The sequence below is a fragment of the Larimichthys crocea genome, chromosome XXI (assembly GCF_000972845.2).
Source record: "Larimichthys crocea isolate SSNF chromosome XXI, L_crocea_2.0, whole genome shotgun sequence".
NCBI classification, from domain to species: domain Eukaryota; kingdom Metazoa; phylum Chordata; class Actinopteri; family Sciaenidae; genus Larimichthys; species Larimichthys crocea.
This window is the reverse complement of record NC_040031.1, coordinates 12923966-12943105: the sequence shown is the minus strand read 5'-3', so window position 1 is coordinate 12943105 and position 19140 is coordinate 12923966. Positions and strand designations below refer to the sequence as shown.

The 19140-nt window shown below is 41.2% G+C and overlaps 1 protein-coding gene across 8 annotated transcripts in view; it reads left to right on the top strand.

The window, feature by feature from the left end:
• cntn1a (contactin 1a) overlaps positions 1–19140 on the top strand; it is a 66083-nt gene that overhangs the window by 38689 nt on the left and 8254 nt on the right. For all 8 annotated transcript variants that reach the window (XM_027272853.1, XM_019272653.2, XM_019272652.2 and 5 more), the window contains 13 exons: positions 366–404; positions 7868–7994; positions 9254–9432; positions 9785–9880; positions 10806–11012; positions 12883–12982; positions 13360–13541; positions 13770–13894; positions 14372–14489; positions 14765–14912; positions 15744–15871; positions 16464–16636; positions 17820–17943. In XM_027272853.1, coding sequence (XP_027128654.1) covers positions 366–404; positions 7868–7994; positions 9254–9432; positions 9785–9880; positions 10806–11012; positions 12883–12982; positions 13360–13541; positions 13770–13894; positions 14372–14489; positions 14765–14912; positions 15744–15871; positions 16464–16636; positions 17820–17943 — 1746 coding nt within the window. The remainder of the gene's footprint in view (positions 1–365; positions 405–7867; positions 7995–9253; positions 9433–9784; positions 9881–10805; positions 11013–12882; positions 12983–13359; positions 13542–13769; positions 13895–14371; positions 14490–14764; positions 14913–15743; positions 15872–16463; positions 16637–17819; positions 17944–19140) is intronic.

The following is a 19140-nucleotide window of genomic DNA, read 5'->3' as shown; positions in this document are numbered from 1 at the left end:
TAAATCCACACTCAGTCAACGCCAGCTATACAAGATTTGAGTTTTCTATTTTATTCTGAAGGACAGGATGTAGTGGATTCCACAGAGAGATGGCCTTCAGCCAAGGGTAGTACTTTCGGTCCAAAGCGGGGTTTCCAGTCATCCATCACATTCTCAGCAGCATAAAAGGGATTTTACCAAAGAACTACACCTCTCTGAAGAAACTTTTATGATGATGTATGATTTGTTATGATCCCGTTTTTCTTTATTTCCTGTTAGAAATGAGAGAAATACACCTGCAGGAAGTCATTATCTGTATATATACTGTGAATTTGCAGCATCATAGATCAATATGTTGACACGATTTCCTTTGTTAACTATTGCAGATGCATCAGTGCATGGGGAGGTACCTGACTTTTATGGAGGTAAGACTGATTCCACGTTTATTAGCCATTTCTCTCTGCTGAATGTTTGTACAGCGAGCTTTCCAGCACCACTGACTTGGCCAAGACACTTCACCTAGTCAGATGAAAATGCAATTAGAGTTTTCACCCAAAAAAATCTTCATTCATATGTGTCCAAAGTGTTCCTGTGTGGGTCATTCATGTCATCTATTTCAAGACAAGATCTTTCATCAGTGGCGATAAGGTTTCAAGCTCAGTGTCGACCATGATATTACAGAGCCTGTTTAATAAGATCACAGGGTTTGTTCACAGGATTCTTAGCTCCTCATTCAGACAAGTAAATACTGAAAAATAGGATTTCTGTTTGATTTATTGTCTTCAAACCACGGACAAACAAGCTGCACTTGTTTACTGGCGTGTCATTAAGGCTATGGCCTTGGAGTTTGAAGGAGGAAGCAGGCTGTGATTCATAGTGGACGATCAGTTATAAAGGATAAGAGAGATCATATTTCATGGGGATAATACATTTGCACTCTGTTGTTCTTCTCATTTACTTACTTATTATTTACTACATGAGCTTCAGTTGCAGCTTTGTCCATCTTCTCCCCTCTACAGTTCCTGAGGTGGTAAAACTGCAGTATCTGCTTGTCACCATCTGTTTAAGAGCAGGCAGTGACAGTTCCCTTTTCTCATGGTCCACAATGGCACAGAACAAATGAAAATCTATCTGGAGGTCATGTATCTTTCCACTGTTGCTATTTCTGGATTTCTCCTACTTGGACATGTACATTAATCCTAATGGAGATGGTTAAAGTCCACAAGATTGCACTGTGCTGCACGGATGAATCTCAGATGGTCATTAGAGCTGGAAACTGGATTAGAGCTGCCTTGCCTCATTGTGCGGTTATATTGGTATGAAGAGGAAAGGAGAAAAATGATAACATAAGGCGGTGGTAATGATTCAAACACCATCTAAACATTTCTGTGTGTATAAATGTAATTTTTGATGGTGTTATTTTTAAAATCAGGAATTTGTAGTTGCAGATTATCCTTAAATATTAGGCAGATTCATGAGAGAACTGTTTGAAGGAATAGTTCAAGTCTGCTGCTTGTCATGTCATGTATGCTAAATGAGCAGTATAGCATAACGATGGGAAAGTCCAGCTCCACCCAAGGATAACGAAATCAGCAAAACAAGAAACTAAAGCTTGCCAATTAACAAGATACATCTCATTTGTTTATTCTGTACAAAAAAGTATATAAACGGCGGCGGGTTATGTGCCAAACTATTTCTTGGTGGGGTGCAGTCGTTATGAGGTTGCCAGGCAACCAGTGGAGACTCCAGGAGGTCTCTGTGCATGGCCAAGAAATAGTCCAGAAATAGTCCACTACAATCTTTTTATGCAACACCCTGCAAGAAAGTAAAAGAAAACATTTTTCCCAGGATAATGTAATTTTCAAGCGTGTTGACAGGATGGATATCAAATCCTCCAAATGCAAGTGTGATTTTTAAAGGAGCAACATATAGATGTGAAAAATACATGTGGCACTCAGACAAATCTGTAGGTCTCTATTCACAAGTAATACAATGGGATGATTTGATTAATCAGGGTATCTTTGTGTAACGCATCTACTGTACTGTACTGCCAGTGCTAACTGCACAAGGTTTGTACAATGTGTGCAATTCTCTGGGGGAAAAAAAATAAAACATAAAGTGGAGGCAGGCTGTCAGCGAGGGGTAAATTGGAAAAAGGAAGGCTTGCTGATTCGTTGCTTGGGAACAAGTTGTGATGCTGCATGTAGGAGGAATTGTTGATGTATCCAGCGAGGAGGGGAATCATTTTTTGTGACGGTTTCTCTTTTATTGTTTTTTTTTGTTTTTTCATCCTGTTATTCTCTTTTGTTCTCCATGAATTGTCTGCAGTAGGTGACTTTTACAGTCTGCGTGCCTGCCCGGAGTGTCACCTCCTGGACATGTTGAAATCATCTCCACTTGTGTGAAGAAATAACTCAGCGAGATGCAGCAGGGACTGCATGTTTTTGATGCTGGGCACATCAGCTCGATACGCTATAGACAACAGTGTTTAAGGTCAATCTGGGCTAAAAAAAAATGAGAGAAAGTGAGATTTGCCAAACTTAGACTAAGATGAAGGCATCGCCTTAGGAGGAGGCAAAGTTGATCTCACGCTCCTCAAAGGTTAAAACAAGTGTAGGTAGCACACTGCTTATCATTCAGCCTATAGCAATGTTAATGCCCATTATTCTGCTGTAGAAGCCCCTCAATATTTCTCTTTTAAGTACCAAACAACCAGCCCTTGCAGGCTTGAATGATGGCATTAAAATGTATCAAAATGTCAGTAGAGACTTCACTTCACTTCTCAACTGTCTAGGTCAGTTATCTTCAAACATTTTGCCCAGATATGGCTGAATACACCTCGTCCATCTAAATACTTAAACCATGTTAGGCTTCAGAGCAGGTCATGAGGTCAAGAGAGAAGTGAGTTCTTTACATGACTCCAGGCTTTTCTTTGGAGGAGGCAGCTTTCACAGAACATCTTTAAAATCTACAAGGCTTCAAACACTTTGGTGTGAGTATCGGTGGACTAAGGACAAATACTGTACGGCGATCTTATTGATGCACCTCAGTTATTCATTATGATATCAGATATCTGTTTTTCAGCGTGTGAAAATATCTGGATTCAAATTCAGTCTTTTATATCTGAGAAGTTTGAAAGGCCATGCTCTGTTGCAGCTGCCATTTATGAGTATAACTCTTTCTGACAGCGTTTGTAATAGCACAGCTGGCACTACACTGAGCATACACTAACGTGGCTGACACTGACACTCTTCTGTCCACACCTACGCACAGTAGTTTGCCTTGCAGTGAAGCCGAATACTAACACTGGGGAACAATTTGAAAAAAAAAATCTGTTGAGTTAGATTTGATTTTTATGCTAATTAAAACTAAAATTGGCATGCTGATTCCAAAATTGCAGTCAGTTTTTTTCTAGCACATCAAGTTTTTTCTCCACAGCTTACCCTCCAGATAAGCAAAATTCCACTGATTAGCTGTAGTAAGACTCGCCAGCTGATTACGATTGGACTCATCCACAGCTACGTGGCAATTTGTTTGTGCAGTCACAATTGAGACAGTGCGGTGAGAGGTGTGTGCAGCTCTCAATAGGTCAGTACTGTCAATATCTGCAAACAGAAAGCCAGCATAGTAGGAATGAAGAGGATTTGTGCTGGCTTTTCTCTTAACCTTGTAACCACGGGCATACCGTTGTAAGTTCTATTTGGTTCCATCTTAGTGTTTTATTTACATATTTCCTTTGTTCCAGATCATGTCTGCTCCTGCTACTTCTCATTTTAAATGCCTAAACAACCCTGACTCCTTTTGCTGTATTCGTGGTAGTTTCACCATTCCAAGTCAGAGGAAAGCAAACATCAGTGCATTTGTCAAACAAGCATATTTTTCATATTTTAAAGTAAAACTCGGTGATGAAGACAAGCCATGGGCCCCTCAAAAAGTGTGCAAGCAGTGTGTCGAGAGTTTACAGATGTAGACCAAAGGAACGCGTGAAAAGTTGGCATTTGGTATCACCATGGTTTGGCAAGAGCAAAAAGATCATTGCACAGACTGTTTAGACTTTTGTTTAGTGAAAACAAAATAGAGAAAAACTGAGATCAGTTTTGGATTCCGCACCCAAAAAATAGTTAAAAAAAACAGCTGTCAGACCTAACTTAACAAAAATTGTGTTCCCCAGTGTAATTTATTGAACTTATGAAATTAAAACAGTCTGACCTCAGGGACAGTTTGCTCTGGCACCATGCCTCATTATGTGGCTCAAGGGCTTGTGGGTAATTATTGCACATGGGAGAAGTTTGCCTTGAAGGCCTTTTTATATGTGGTTAATGTTGTCTGTTTTAAACCAAACCATGTTATTTTTCTCAATCTAACCAATTACTGACTGTAAACGGTGACTGAAAACTGTAATCAACTGACGTTTGGTTTCACACAGGACAGTCTCCTGGGTGAAAGTCCCGTGTCTGACCAGCATGACCTCCTCTCTAAATGGACTGTCAGTCTTTATACTTCATCACATCCGGCAGAATGGGACTGTAGCAGAAAGCCCCGAAGGCAAACTTCCCCCAATACCTCCTTTTTTTTGTTCTTCCGGGAAACAATATGTTGTCTGTCCCACTCTTGGTCATGCAAACAAAGCGTTCTGCAGATGTAGCCAAAACACACAGCTGTTAGTAAAGTTAAATTCATCAGAGGATTACATTCCTTTTGGGATTGAGGGTAAATATGAATGTAACAACAAAAACACACAAGATTTATTTTGTCAAATGAGAGCTGCAGCCTGTTAGACAGCTGGAACTGTCGACATAACACATTAAACAAGAAAATGATTTAACAAATATGACAGACTGCTGTTTGTTTTATGCTCATTTGTTCTATCTGAGGCTAGGGAATATAGAAGGCTCCTAAAATGACAGATTGTATGGTACTTAAAATTCAAGTTACTTGCTCTTTGTTGGATAACCTAGAAAAAGAAAGTCCAGAGAAAGATCACTTCCACCACATCCCGGAGACACACTAGTGTTTGTGTGTCTGTGGGTATTCTGTCTTTGCCTTTTAGAAAGAATAAAACAGAGACTGAAAAAGAGATGTGTCTTTGGACAGAGTTGGAAGGAGATTCTGAACAAAACGGGCATGTTGCAGGCATTGGATGAGGGTGGAAGAATTTACGAGAGAATACACCAGGCAACTGACAGTGGGAGGCTTTGAGAGATGGATGATCCAAGTATTGGAGAAAAACTAAATTTTTAGGCATGCTTGCGGCTCTGTGAAGCTGTACTTAATGCACAGTGGTTCCTAGAGCTAAATCTAAAGTCAGGGTGCTAACACACTGATTTTGAGCATGTATAATGTTGACTATTTTACTGTTTTTAGACACAAAGTACAGCTGATTTTTTTGCAGGTGTTTAGTCGTGAACTAAAATGACCACACAAAGACACTACATGGAACCTTCGTCAACGTTGTTACAGTTCTGTGCGAGTTTTAATGGTGTGAAATTGTGTCAATAAATAGATTCAATCAACAAAAAAACAACCTTTTTAAGGAAAAAATCTGGACTATCGTATAATTTGCTGTTCAAGTTGCCAGATCTCTTGGTGATACAGACATGGCAGAAGGATAGAGATGGTGGCACTAGAGGAAAGTCTTTAAGTTTTAAAGCTTTTACATCATCTGGGAACCATGAATGTTATAAAAATTCTAACCTCATGGTGGCACTACAAGAAAGTTGGTAGATATCCATTGTTTGGTGGATGATATATATAACCATAGAAAATGAAGCAGTGGGGTGACATTGTCATCCCAGGTTTGCAACTCGCTTGGCTCTAACTAGAGAGTTCAGAGACCTTCAGGATGACAGTATTGTAAAAGGAAATTGAGGAAATGTAAAGAAAGAGGAGCCGAGCATGACAGTAGGATATAGGTTATGAGAGATGAAGAGAGGACAGACGAAAGCCAGAGGGAGTCAGAGACAGACAGACAGACAGAGAAAAGGGGATGTATGAGGCCTGTGTGTGTGTCTCCAGGCAGTGGCCCTTATGTGGCCTGCTTCAACACTCCCCTTCACCATCTGTCACAATCCCACATAACAGTGAAGGGATAGGAAGCGTACCAGTGATCATCTCTGCAACTTCTACTCCAACTGCTATTTCAGCACTTCACCAAAGCCTCAGTGACTTCCCCAGCCTCATTTTATATTTATATTTCATATTACATTACACGTTACATATATAAGCAGAGCAATCTAAGTGCAGCAGTCGAATAGGCTCACTGCATTCCCTTTATTCTCCTTATCCTTGTGAGTATTCTTTCAATTCTTTCAGTTTTTTTCCCCCTTTGCTCTTTTTTTTTCTTTCTCCCTTGTTCCCATAGCTTCCCATTTAATTCGCCTTCCATCGGCTCCACAGTGCCCCATTTATAGTATGTTTAATTCTCTCTCAGCCAGCAGTAATTCAGAGTCCTTGGGATTTGCATCAATGTCATGCACTCACACACAGTTGGCTGCTGAAGTGTTGAGAGTGGGAGTGTATCCTGTCTCCTAACGTCTTAATTGCACCCTCCTGGTTGGCCGTCTTGGTGCGAGAAGGGGTAGAGCTAACTCGCCGGTGTGGATTCATTTCTGGTTAGGATTATGCATCCTCTCAGCAGAGTCAGATAAATATGCATCACTGCACAGTATTTGAGATTACTGTACGGCGATGTCAAGCACTCACACATGTTCGGCTGCTGGAATGTATTTGACTCTTGCTTTATTTTCTCATTGTTCTGCGCAAGCATGTCTTCCTGTTTTAGTGGTAGTAAATAGTGGTTGAAAATGTAGCTGAACATTATGAATAGAAGTGTCTTATGTTCAGGTTTCTGAAGGTTTGCTCGCTGTCAGTCGATATGACATTTTCCGAGTCAGTGAATCCTAAGTCACAGTGCAGTCCTTGTTGGAAGGATCGAGCTGAAGCAGGATATTACTGTCTGAAAGAGCAAGCTTCTCCCCATTGAGGTGTCAGCTGTGCTCTCTTAGAACTCAGACACGCGGGGGGAATAACACACATGTGCGCAGACGCAAATTCGCACGCACACAGCTCGCATTTGTATTCCTGCAGTCACCTACGCACGCTCTTGATCTGAGGGAATAATCAGCGTTTGAGAACATTTCACCTCATTGCTTATTCATAGCCTGGCATTGTGTTTATGTCTTATTCATTCCACTGTTCGTGATGTCTGTCTGTTTTAATGAGTAATTGGGGCTAATTGTACGTGTGTGTGTTGATGGTGTAAAAGCCAGATTGAACCAAGAAAGGCATTTTCATCAGGGGGATTCTTCTCCCTGGATTTGCAATGATACGTGCAGTATGAAAGACTTTTGGATTATGCTAAGTAAAGTTCCTGTTTTTGTGTTCCAGGATTTGTATTAGCTTAACAATCATATCCACTGGCAACAGATGAATGTGTCACTGTGGTTTGGCACCTGAGTAAGCACATCTCTGTCATAATTAGTGTGATGTTGTGATTTGGAATAAAGCAGCGGCTTATTACTCTGCATTATTCCGGAAAGAGAGAGTGTGTGAATTCAAGGATTAGATGAGTTAAAGCTGCAACCAGGATGTCTCGGATGTCTGATGCCAGCCAGAAGCAGAAGGGGTTTAAGGGTCTGTGAAAACCACAAAACAGGCTGAAGTGTTAAAAGACAGGTCCTCACAGGGGCAATCTCACAGTCTAGTCGGTATGTTTGTTTTTCGTCTTACATCTGAACTCTGCTGCCTTGTTTTTTTTTGTTTCCTTTTTATGGAACTGCCCCAGAACTGCCAGAAAGACTGAGCTTGTACACCTTGATATTTTTCCTGTTTCTAAGCCTGAACCAGCTTGTTGTTATTTACCATGGTCTTGTTTGCTTGTCGTCGGCAGACGAAGCCACAGGTTATGGGCCAGTGTTCGAGGAGCAGCCGGTGGAGACCATCTACCCTGAGGAATCGCCGGAGGCAAAAATCACCATGAGCTGCAGGGCCAGGGCCAGTCCACCTGCTACATACAAGTAACATATGTTCCACATAAACCCGCTCTCATTACTACCCGCTGGGCTTTCTGTGTGTCTCCCATCTCATGCCACCTCTCAGGCTGTATTCATACTGGTTTAGGATCTGCCTGTAAACGGCAAGGTCACAATGATGCTTATCCTAACCTTGATGCACCTCCAGGGGTTTACAACGTGTGTGACCGTCCAGCAGTGCAATGACTGTGTGATATATTTTCGAGCCTTTCACAGTATAATATTGTTGTCAAACAAACTGCACACCTCATTTTGTTCATAGCAGATGTTTTTTTTTTTTTTCCCCTGTGCTAACAATAATTCAAATGCCGAAATATGACACCCAGAAAAAACTTAATAACAAACAAGATGTTCCTGCAGGAGCAGCAGCAGCACGAGCGGCACTGCCATCGTGTCTCCACCTCATTTTACCGCTCAAAATTTAAAGTGTTTTGCATGATCCATTTCAATTTAGATGTAAATGTATGTAAATGACATTGCTTGGCATCCCCCGAATCAGTTTCACTGTCAGAGAGCCCAGAATTAGATGTCAGAGGGGAAAGAATTAGCTTTGACCGCAGCTGGTATTAAGTGTTACAGACGGTTCATATACAGTACAGTCAGCTATGCCTTTCAAAACATGAACTTAGTGAATGCTTTTAAATAGAGCAGTTCTCAGTTTTTGAGTCTGAAATAAAATGCAGACTGGTCAGATTTTGCCTTGAGGTTTCCAATGTATAAATGATTCGCACAAAAAGGATTTTCTCACATATAAACTGTAATTTATAATGGTATTTATTAGGCATGTACAAACTTTTCAAGAGATAACTACAGGTAAAATGATGTTGTGAACATGAAATATTTGAGGTTAGAGATGTAGCTTCAGAACAAAACATTGTGGAAGTGGAAATGCTCATGCACGTGTGCCCTTTTTCTACGATGACTCAGATTCATAAAACAGAATTAGGCGAACCTCAGGCAAGCTTTATAAACCTGACGAAAAGTGCACGTATGCATATTTCCGTCTTTGTGAGTACACACAGTTTGAGGTTTTTTCTGCATCTTGCCCAGGTGTTTGCTGCAGAGGACAAAACCCACATGCGATTAAAATACTGCACACCACTGCATGAAAGAACAAAATTATCCTCATGATGCTCCATTTAAACCATTTTGCCAATAGATGTGATCAAATCTTAGTTATGTACTCACATATTGGTCACTTTTACAGTGCACTAATGTGTTGACTTCAACTGTTTTCCTTGCAGGTGGATGATAAACAACACGGAAATTAACCTGAATGCAGAAGGCAGCCACTACAGTTTAGTGGGAGGCAACTTGGTCATCAGCTACCCCACCAAAGCCCAACATGTAGGGAAGTACTCCTGTTTGGCTACCAACATGTACGGCACGGTCATCAGCCGAGAGGCCTCAGTCCAGTTTGGATGTAAGTGGCCCAGCTGTGAATCCCCGTGTAGGCTGCAATGATGCATAGCACCATGCAGAGAGAGCTGCTCTGGAGCTGTACTTTCATGCATAATAAGCACATTGAAATTGCAAGGGCAGCTGGGACAAATCATAAATGGTGTGGAAAGTGCAATTTGTGAATGGTTGGTTCATGATGGCACCATGGCTAATGTAGTTTTTATTAAAAAAGAAAACTACAGCTCAGTTTTAAAGCAGGTTGTTAAACTTTAGTGTAGATTTTATGGAAATTAACTATAGGAGATGTTCAAATGTTTGACAGAAGATTGTGAGTAGCTCTTGAATCAATTGTTTTTTCTCTCCACCTCTCTCAGACCTTGATCTTTTCTCATCGGAGGTGAGGGAGTCCGTGTACATCAAAGAGGGACAGGGGGCTGTGCTGCTTTGCGCGACCCCACCGCATTATCCAGGTACAGATGTGATGAGCTGAGTCCGCGTCTGCTCAAGTGTTTCATTCATCATGTAGCATTAGCATCTTATAAGTGGGCAGATGGAGCAGTGGCACAATAGTTGGCACTGTAGCATTTTGATTTCTGCTCCTTCCCATTTTTTTTGTAATGTTCTCTCCTTGATTGTTTGGGTTTCCTCCTTGGTGCTGCGGGTGGACTGAAAATTCTACATTTCCCCATCTACATAATTGAAAGTGTGACTGCTTCTGCAGCCTTTTAGACACAAGGGTATTGTGAGCTTTTTTTAAACTTACATTTTTTTATGAAATTGATTAACCAAATATATGAAATTAGCCAAAAATATTTTGTCCTCTGTAGCCTTGGCATTGAGTTGCCCTTCTTAATTTCCCCTAAGGTATAAAAAATAATGACATCACCAACTCTGTCACTGTCTCATTAGTAATCTTCTTTTCCCTTTAGTTTTCAGTCATCTGCATGCTGGGTTTACTTCCACTCCACGTATTTAGTTCAAGCTCATATGTCATTAAAGGGTTGTTTGTCTTTCTTTAACTGGTCTGTATTAAGCCTCATTCTATTTTTTCCTTCTTTTTAATTTATTAATTCTAATGCAAATCACTCAGACACAGCAGTCTGAAAGCATCGTTAACTCTCCACAGCATCAGAATTACCTCAGTAAGCCAGTGTCTTTATTCTGCCTCTCAGCTGAAAGAATTATAAGATTTCATCCGAAAAGGTCAACAGACACTTGAATAACAAATGCCTCCGTAGCACCAAAGAATTGTGCCATTTTTATTTAGCATGTATTCATATTATTCAAAGTGAGCCACCTTCACACCTAATCCCCATGGCGCCTTCCAAAGCTATTGCTGTGTGTCCAGGGTCTTGATGGATGGACAGCGTTTTTGTTCTGTCTCTTTCTGTGCAGATGAGCTGTCGTTCCGATGGATCCTTAATGAATTCCCCACCTTCATCGCAATGGACAAGAGGCGTTTTGTCTCCCAGACAACGGGTGACCTCTATATCTCCAAGGTGGACTCATCAGACAGCGGCAACTATTCTTGCATTGTGTCCAGCCCGTCTATTTCCAAGAGCGTTTTCTCCAACTTCATCCCCCTTGTGCCTCTGGCTGAACGTTAGTACCTTCTTACTACCCGTTTTATTCACAGTTAGTTATTTCTGACCTTTCCATAAATTATGTTCCAGCCGAGAAAACACCAGATTGTGCAGGAGCTTACTAGTACGTACAGGTAGCCAGAAAGCAGGAAGGCATGAAGACAGGTCCAGGTTCAGGTCTCGGCGTGGTTGACTTAGAAGCAAACCAAAAAACAAGACAGGAACATAACAACCAGGCCAAATTGACAAAGGAACAACAGATCTGGGCCTGGATATATAGAGAGTGGCTGATCAGGGAATGAGGTGCAGGAAGGGAGATGGGTGGAGAAGCTCGGGTGAGGGGAATGAGGTCATTGTAGGGCAGATGGGAGTAGCAAGATCCGGAAAGGTCTGGGGACATCTGGTGGACAGGTAAAGAATAATGACCTGGGAAAGTGGAGATGACATTTTGACATATTATGAATACATTGTAGACGTCAGATTTCAGATTCTGGTATCTTCAGTTTCACCATCAGTGATTTTAAATGACCCACATACTATAAAAACCCAAATCAGAATTTAGGTTGGTTTAATTATCCTGTAACAGAGTGATCACAGCTTGATATTTGAGCCACAGAAAACATTTCCAGTGCTCTACAATGAATGCTTCTGACTTTAACGGGCAAAATTTATTTGAAATATTTTCACGTAAAGAATTTAGTTAGGTTCAATACAATAGTAAGTTATAACAGATACGATTGAATATGTGTCTAGAACAGCCACAAAACAGACATGTGAGTGTTAAGAAAGTGTTTCTTAGAGAGAGTGAAGATAAGACAGTGTTTCACAGTAATGTGGCCTGACCTGCTGTTGACTCTTTAAATAAGATTTTGAGCCAGCACGTTGTGAAGAATGAACTGGAACAGATGGAGCTATTTTAACTTCTTTCTTGGGAGGCCTTCCCAGAATCTAACAGTTGTCAATTGTTCGGTATTGACTCTAATGGTTGCGTAACTTCAACCAGCTTCATCTGTGGCAGATGTGCCTCTAATAAACTGTATAAACTGTAGTTACTTGTTACTTGGACATGTTGCGTCCAAACAATTAGGTCAGGATTGAAACAGAGCACACAAGTTGTTTTTTTCCTCTCACACACATAAGTGTATTGTGATTGTGATATGACATACCTTTATTATTATTATCATTACCTTTATTATGCTTTCTGTGTGCTTCAGTCTTCTATGCTTAAGTCATCGTTACAGACGCTCTCTCCACCTCCATGAACTTGTATTTGGAGTGCAATTAATTTACCAAAAAAAGGAGAAAAAATCACAATGATGATACAGATGATTTTGATGATAAAGATGATTTTGACTTCTTTTATTTCACATTTCCTATGGATGTTGTGATAAAATCTGAACCATGATACACCAGAGACTCAATCAAGTTTACAAGTTTCCTTTAGAAATAACTGGTTTCTCTGACTTAAGCTGCAAGGGCCAAACCCAGTGGAAATGTGTCAATACAACTTCCTGGGATAACACAAATCTTACAACCCATTTTAGAATCATGGACATATGTATACAAGAAGGCGGACTGTCCTGTCTTTCGTGTTTCACGTAAACTTTATAACCTTTATATGGTCGAAACCAGGATGAGACTGTAAACCGGGATAATAATGTGCATGCAGGACAGTAGGTCAGTAGGACATCTGAGTAAAAGAAGTAGCTTCTGTTTACTTTGACGCTCTAAGGTAATAACAAACTCTAAGATGGTTAAAATGAACACTCAGTCTTCTTCTTTTTTTCCCCCACACACACAGAAAATTACACTATATATTTCAGGCTTAGTGGCTAGAAATAGATTTACCAACTGAGTCATGAGTGTTTTCTTTTTGTTATTCCTCTCAGGGCCCATCAGGAAATACCCTGCTGATCTCAGAGTGAAGTTCCCTGACACCACTGCTCTCGTGGGGCAGAATATCACCTTGGAATGCTTCGCTTTGGGAAAGTAAGTGTCAGAGATTGCCGGGTACCCCTGTTTGTTAGAGTGCACAGTTTGAAATGTACATTTACTGTTTGGACTGAAAGGTTTCTTGAAGATCTTGCATCAACCAGCGAGTCTCTTCTTCTAGGTTTCAAGTGTCATGAAATGGGTCTCAAAGGAGACTTTTTTTCTCAGTCAGTGATAAAATAAGGAGGACAGGTTTGTTCCCCTCTGATTCATAGTAAAGTGATGCTTACACTGCTGTAGATTCACCATCTATTCACAGGGCTAAATGGTTTATAAACCCTGTTTGAGAAAGACGGTGACTCTTGGAGTGCAACGATGCATATTGTGCATACTGTTTATTTTTTAAAACATTTTTTTCTCTCTGCCCTTCTCAGCCCCGTCCCTGAAGTCCACTGGAAGAAGTTAGGCGGGCCGCTGCCGCCCAACCACGAGGTGCGAATGGCGGGGGCTCATCTGCACCTGTACAACGTGCAGTTTGAAGACGGCGGCACGTATCAGTGTGAGGCTGTGAACTCGAAAGGAAAGGACTACCACTCTGCACGTGTGTCTGTAGAAGGTGAGACGTATGTCGTATGTCAACCTTCTTCTTTTAAAACATTACAGGGAATACACACATTCATTAAGCGTATGCTGTTTTATCCTGTATATTAGATAACCTACTTTTTTAGATCTAACACCTACTGTAATGCCTCGAGTATCATCCTGTATCATAAAATATTTAGCAGCTTTTTATATTTCTTACATTTTCTTCAAAGACTATAACTCTGTCTTTGCTCAACTGCAGCTTTTCCTGAGTGGGTGGAGCCCATCAGCAGCACAGAGAAAGACCTCAGTAGCGCTTACACTATGTCCTGCAACGCGAGTGGCAAACCAAAACCACGAATCCGCTGGCTGAAAAATGGAGAACTGGTAATACTCATAAATCTTTATTGTCCTATGATCCTAAAATACTAAAATGTGAGGCCTCTCAGAACCTTTTTCGGTGTGCGGCCAAGGGATGCTGCAGTAGCACAGCACGGTGACAGGAAGCTGGCACTGTGGGTACACATTATGTCAGGGAAGAGTACCTGTTATTACTGAGCAGGTGCCAGCGTGGGTTGTGTAACCCTTCATAGAAACAACTGTCACTGGGCTCGGAAAATACCCAAAAGAGAAGCAGGTACAGTAGTGACAGCAGAGTGGGCGAGGCTGTTTGATATATGTGGCTGGATACATCATTATGCATTAACGAAATCCTCTCCCAGTCAAATGATCTAATTGTCATCTCTCTCCATGGATGTCAACAATCAGCAGTTGAATTTTAATCTTTTGCTTGCTAATGAAATTTAAATTGCGATGAGAGCGACTAAAGAACGATGATATTTTATCTTTACTTATTTTCCGTAGCTTGACAGGAAAGAGATGAGATTCAGCAGCTTGACGTTTGACGATTCAGGGATGTACCAGTGCATAGCGGAGAATCATCACGGAGTCATATATGCCAATGCAGAGCTGCGTGTGTTTGGTGAGTCATACTTTTGGCTAGAGCCACAGCACAAACGGCTGTATCAGAGATTTAAAGGTCACGTTTTTAAGCTGACTAATTGGAGCTTATTATGACATACGGAGGGAGGACGTTAGATTTTGTTAAGGAACTCAACTTGGGGATTAACTTTATTCAAACTAGCACGCACAGTATGTTAGATCAGTGAGCTACACATTTTTGTAAAATGTAAAATGAGTCATAAATATATGCATGTCTGCAGTTTGTGATAAATAATCCGCACTGTCCCTACTCAGCCTCTGCTCCCACGTTTGAACACAACCCTGTGAAGAGAGTCCTGGCAGCTCGAAACGGCCGTGTCGTGATCGAATGCCGACCCAGAGCTGCACCAAAGCCCATCTTCTCCTGGAGCAAAGACACGGAGCTGCTTTCCAACTCTACCAGGTGAGCAGTGCTGCACAGTTTTTCTTTTGATTATTGTTTCTGTGATTGCGAGAGACATCTGGGTTGTATTAACACAAGGACAAGTATTCAGGTGTAGAGGCGATCCCCTCGAGAGTAGCAAGACACATGCAGTGCTCTGATTTTGGGGGATCTAACAAAACCTCCTGATGCCTTAAATCTTCAATATATGCCAGAGAGCTGCAGTCTAGTGTTGTTGCTTGTCAGTGAATGCTGTCAGTGGTTGACATTAAGCTCATTCTCAGGCTCATCAGCATGGACAGGCAGGATGTGTAAACCCCCTGCCTCTTGCTCCTCGCTGACAAAACAAGCCTAATCTGTGAGCTCCAAGACCCCCAACCCTTCTCCTCCACCCTACAACACCCCCTATGCACCACAGTGGGACTCACATAGAGGAGGAGCAGAAGCCAAATTACCATGCAGCATATGCCTCACTAATACACTCCATGCTAGATGTCTGTGTGAGAGAGGGTGTGGAGTAGACATGGGGCAGCTGGCATGATGCTTTTTGTCATGCATGAATATGAAATATGCAGAGAAAAATGAATCAAACATTGTTGCCTTGCCTTTAGCGCAGTTTAATTTAAATTGCGCCTTGCTGAGTCGTTTCAAGTTTTTCTTAAAAATATATATATATTATATATAATCATTAGGGAACTGGCAAACATTCAGAGTAACCTCATCATTTTTCATCATCCACATTTCAGTGGAACACACGCTGGACTTTTGACCTCAATATTATGCTGAATATTTTATATCACACAGCTATTCCTTACCCATGTGTGAAGAATTCATTCTGGTTTCCCCCCCCAGGGTATTCATCTGGGAGGATGGGAGCCTGGAGATCCTCAACCTGACACGAGCAGATGAAGGCAGGTACACCTGCTTTGCGGAAAATGACCGGGGCAAGGCCAACAGCACGGGCGCTCTGTTGGTTACAGGTAAGTTCCAGCTAATGTAAACGTGATTATTAACCCTGCTGAAACCATCGTCACTCTCAGTCCCACCAAACTGTCCTGACCTCCAAATGTCTACAGTTGTTGAATTATGGCCCTCCTGAGCAGAGAATAGGGGCTACTGGTGGATATTCAGTCACTCCATCAAGGACGGAGGCGAGATGGGATTGATTTAGATCAGATGTGGTGAGACGAGCTCACGCCTCACACTGGTCAATGAAAAATGTTATGAGTTATGAACTTGTTGACATAGTTTGATTGAATAGTAAATAATAATATTGATATAAGTTGTTTTTTTCCGTTCCTCCTGACATGCAGTGTCAGCTGTCAGACATTCGTATTTTTTTTTTTCATTGAACTCCAGTGGTGCTGGATGTACAGCTCTTTTCTGCCCTCTTCTGGGCATTTGTGCATATTGAATAAATCCAGCTACTTCATATCAGCTCTATATGTCTGTCTACTGAGACTCTCTTCTTCCATTGACCTGTATTTTCTTCTATCAAACCAATTTTTAAAAATGTAAGCACAGTGTCTTATCTCTGATGCCCCCGATCCTCCTGTTTTGATTTTCCCTCAGACTCTACAAAGATCACCTTGGCACCGTCCAGTTCTGACGTTAAAGTCGGTGAGGACACCTGGATGCAGTGCGCCGCGTCGCATGACCCCTCTCTGGACATCACCTTCATCTGGTCCCTGGATGGACGGGTCATTGACCTAGACAAGGACAGTCAACATTACGAGCGCACCCCGGTAAACATGAATAATCTCAGTTTAGTTTCATAGCCCCAACTTTGCCCCAACTACAAAATCTTATCTCTGGCCTGCAGTCGATCCAATCATATTTGAGGTCGGGTTGTTGGCTGTAGTATTTTTATTGGAATACCTGAAACAGAAAAGTACAGCCTGCTTTAAATGAATATGACTCTAAAAACCATTTCACATTCCTTCCCTGAGTGGAAGAGGGCATTGTATATCAGTTTAATAGCAATTTCATCTAGCATCCATTACTGTTGACATGACCTACTCTCTCTCTCTCTCTCTAGTGCAGCTCCAACCGTAAGTTAGTGGTTAGCATTTCTCATTTGTCTCCCTTCCCGCTCGGAAAACACCATATTATGATTTTGATTGATGATACCCCCTTTCTGTACACAAGGAGGATTTTCCCCTCGTAAAAATGAGGTCCACTTCTACTCAATACCATTTGTGTGGTATTAGCAAAGCCAGTTTGACTCTTAAACAGCAAGTTCAAATGCAGTCATGTGTTTTTTTTTTAAAGGCGATTTACATGATGGTTTCACCTTTCTGCACTTAGTTAGATCAGTAGAGCAAACACTGTGTGCAGTGCAGGGAAAAGAGGTGGTAGCCCTTTAGCTGGAGCTCATGTTTAGGTCACCTAAATGGATGCCCAGGCATCTCAACTCAACTCAACTTTATTTATTTATATAGCACCTTTCATACTGAATTGTAGCCCAAAGTGCTTCACAGAACAGAGTAAAAACAGAAATAGACAATAGAGCAGTTTCATAAAAAACTAGAAATGAAAAGAAAAAGTAGAAACATAAAACTACAACAATGAAACAAATAAGAAAAGAACCTATAGAATAAAAAGCATAATTTAAGAACAGTTGCTGTAAAAGTAGATATGACCTGTACAGTAAATAAGCACCAGAGATAAAAGTAACATCAGGACATAAAAATTCAGTAGTGAATGGCCAGGCACATTAGGGTAAAAGCCAGGCTAAAAAGGTATGTCTTAAGTTGTTTTTTAAAGGTCTAAGTCCCTCTGATCTTGCAGGATTGTTTAATAAATTAAAATAATATCTCCTTTGCCATATTTCAAGATGACTTTCAGGCTGAGTGAGTGAGTGAGCACACAGTGGGGAGACGTTGCTCGCTCAATTAACTGTTCTGTCTGTTGTGTTGTTTCGTGCAGAATGGAAGCTCCAACGGCGAGCTATTGATCAAGAACGCCCAGCTGAAGCATGCCGGACGCTACACCTGCACCGCACAGACCCCCATTGACAATGTTACCGTCTCTGCCCACCTGGTTGTTAGGGGTGAGTCATTAGTGGTGCACCTACAGTACACATGCACATACAGCCATGCGTATGAACAGTCTTAAAGGTTAAAGGAGTTTTTACTAACTCTTCTGGTTTTGGTTATTTTGCACAAGGGATTTCTGTGTTTTGTGTTTTGCCTGTGCTTCGGAAAATGGTGCTCATCTACTTTTGTGCACCAATCAGCATTAAGAAGCATTTGCGTCAAAATGCGAACCACAATTGGTGGATTGTTTGTGCACTGTCAGTCACATCCGATCAAACCGAGCCCACATAGTCCTGACAGATTAGCTGAGTGTTGAAAGTCTGTGTTTTTTTTAAGACTCGGTTGCTTATTTACTAATATTTATTGTGGTAGAGAAATACTTTGAATTCGAAGCCATGTTTTCGGGAGAACATATTCACCTGACCACAAGACTTTTGAATAATTCCAGTGCGTATTCTTAAATTGCTCATTAAAACTCTTATTATCAGACCGGCAACATACAGCAAAGAAAGTGCCTGTACGTGTGAAAAAATAGAGAAGAGACAAAAGAGAGAGATAACAGAAGCACTGTATGTTCCCAGCCTGTGTTTGGAGAGAAGAAAATCTCTCCAGAGTAACCAGACCGTAGCCTTTTTTGCCGGATAATCTGTCAACCCCGAGACTCCACACGAAAGAAAGTGAGAGAGAAAGCGCTGGAAAAAGCCTTGGAAGGAAATGCCTTGTGTCCTCATGTAGGAGACAGACACACACTGACACACACACACACACACATATATATACCACATCCACACACACAGGAAGAACTTACTATCTACCATCTACTTCCCAGAAAAGGTCAAACTAACTTCTCAGGTTGTCTTCTCGAAGATGATGATTTTAGATACCAGTAACCAGCTACATCCTTTTAATGTGTCAACTCAACATGTGTGCTGATGCTTTGCCTCTAGAGTATATAGTTTGACCATAATGCATGTATGCACATTGCAAATTAGGTCACATTTATCAAAGAAAGATTGCTACGTCCAGCCGGACCACATAAATTGTTCAGTTTTCCAAGAAAGTGTTTTTATTTTCTGTGAGTTTTCATAACAAGCTGCTGCGGTTGCATTACTAGAAACAATAGTTATGAGTGTCCTCATTATAACTGAATGAAGTAGTGCGTTTTATAGAGCAGCGAGAGCTGCTGGCATCACAGCAGCTATTGTGTTTAT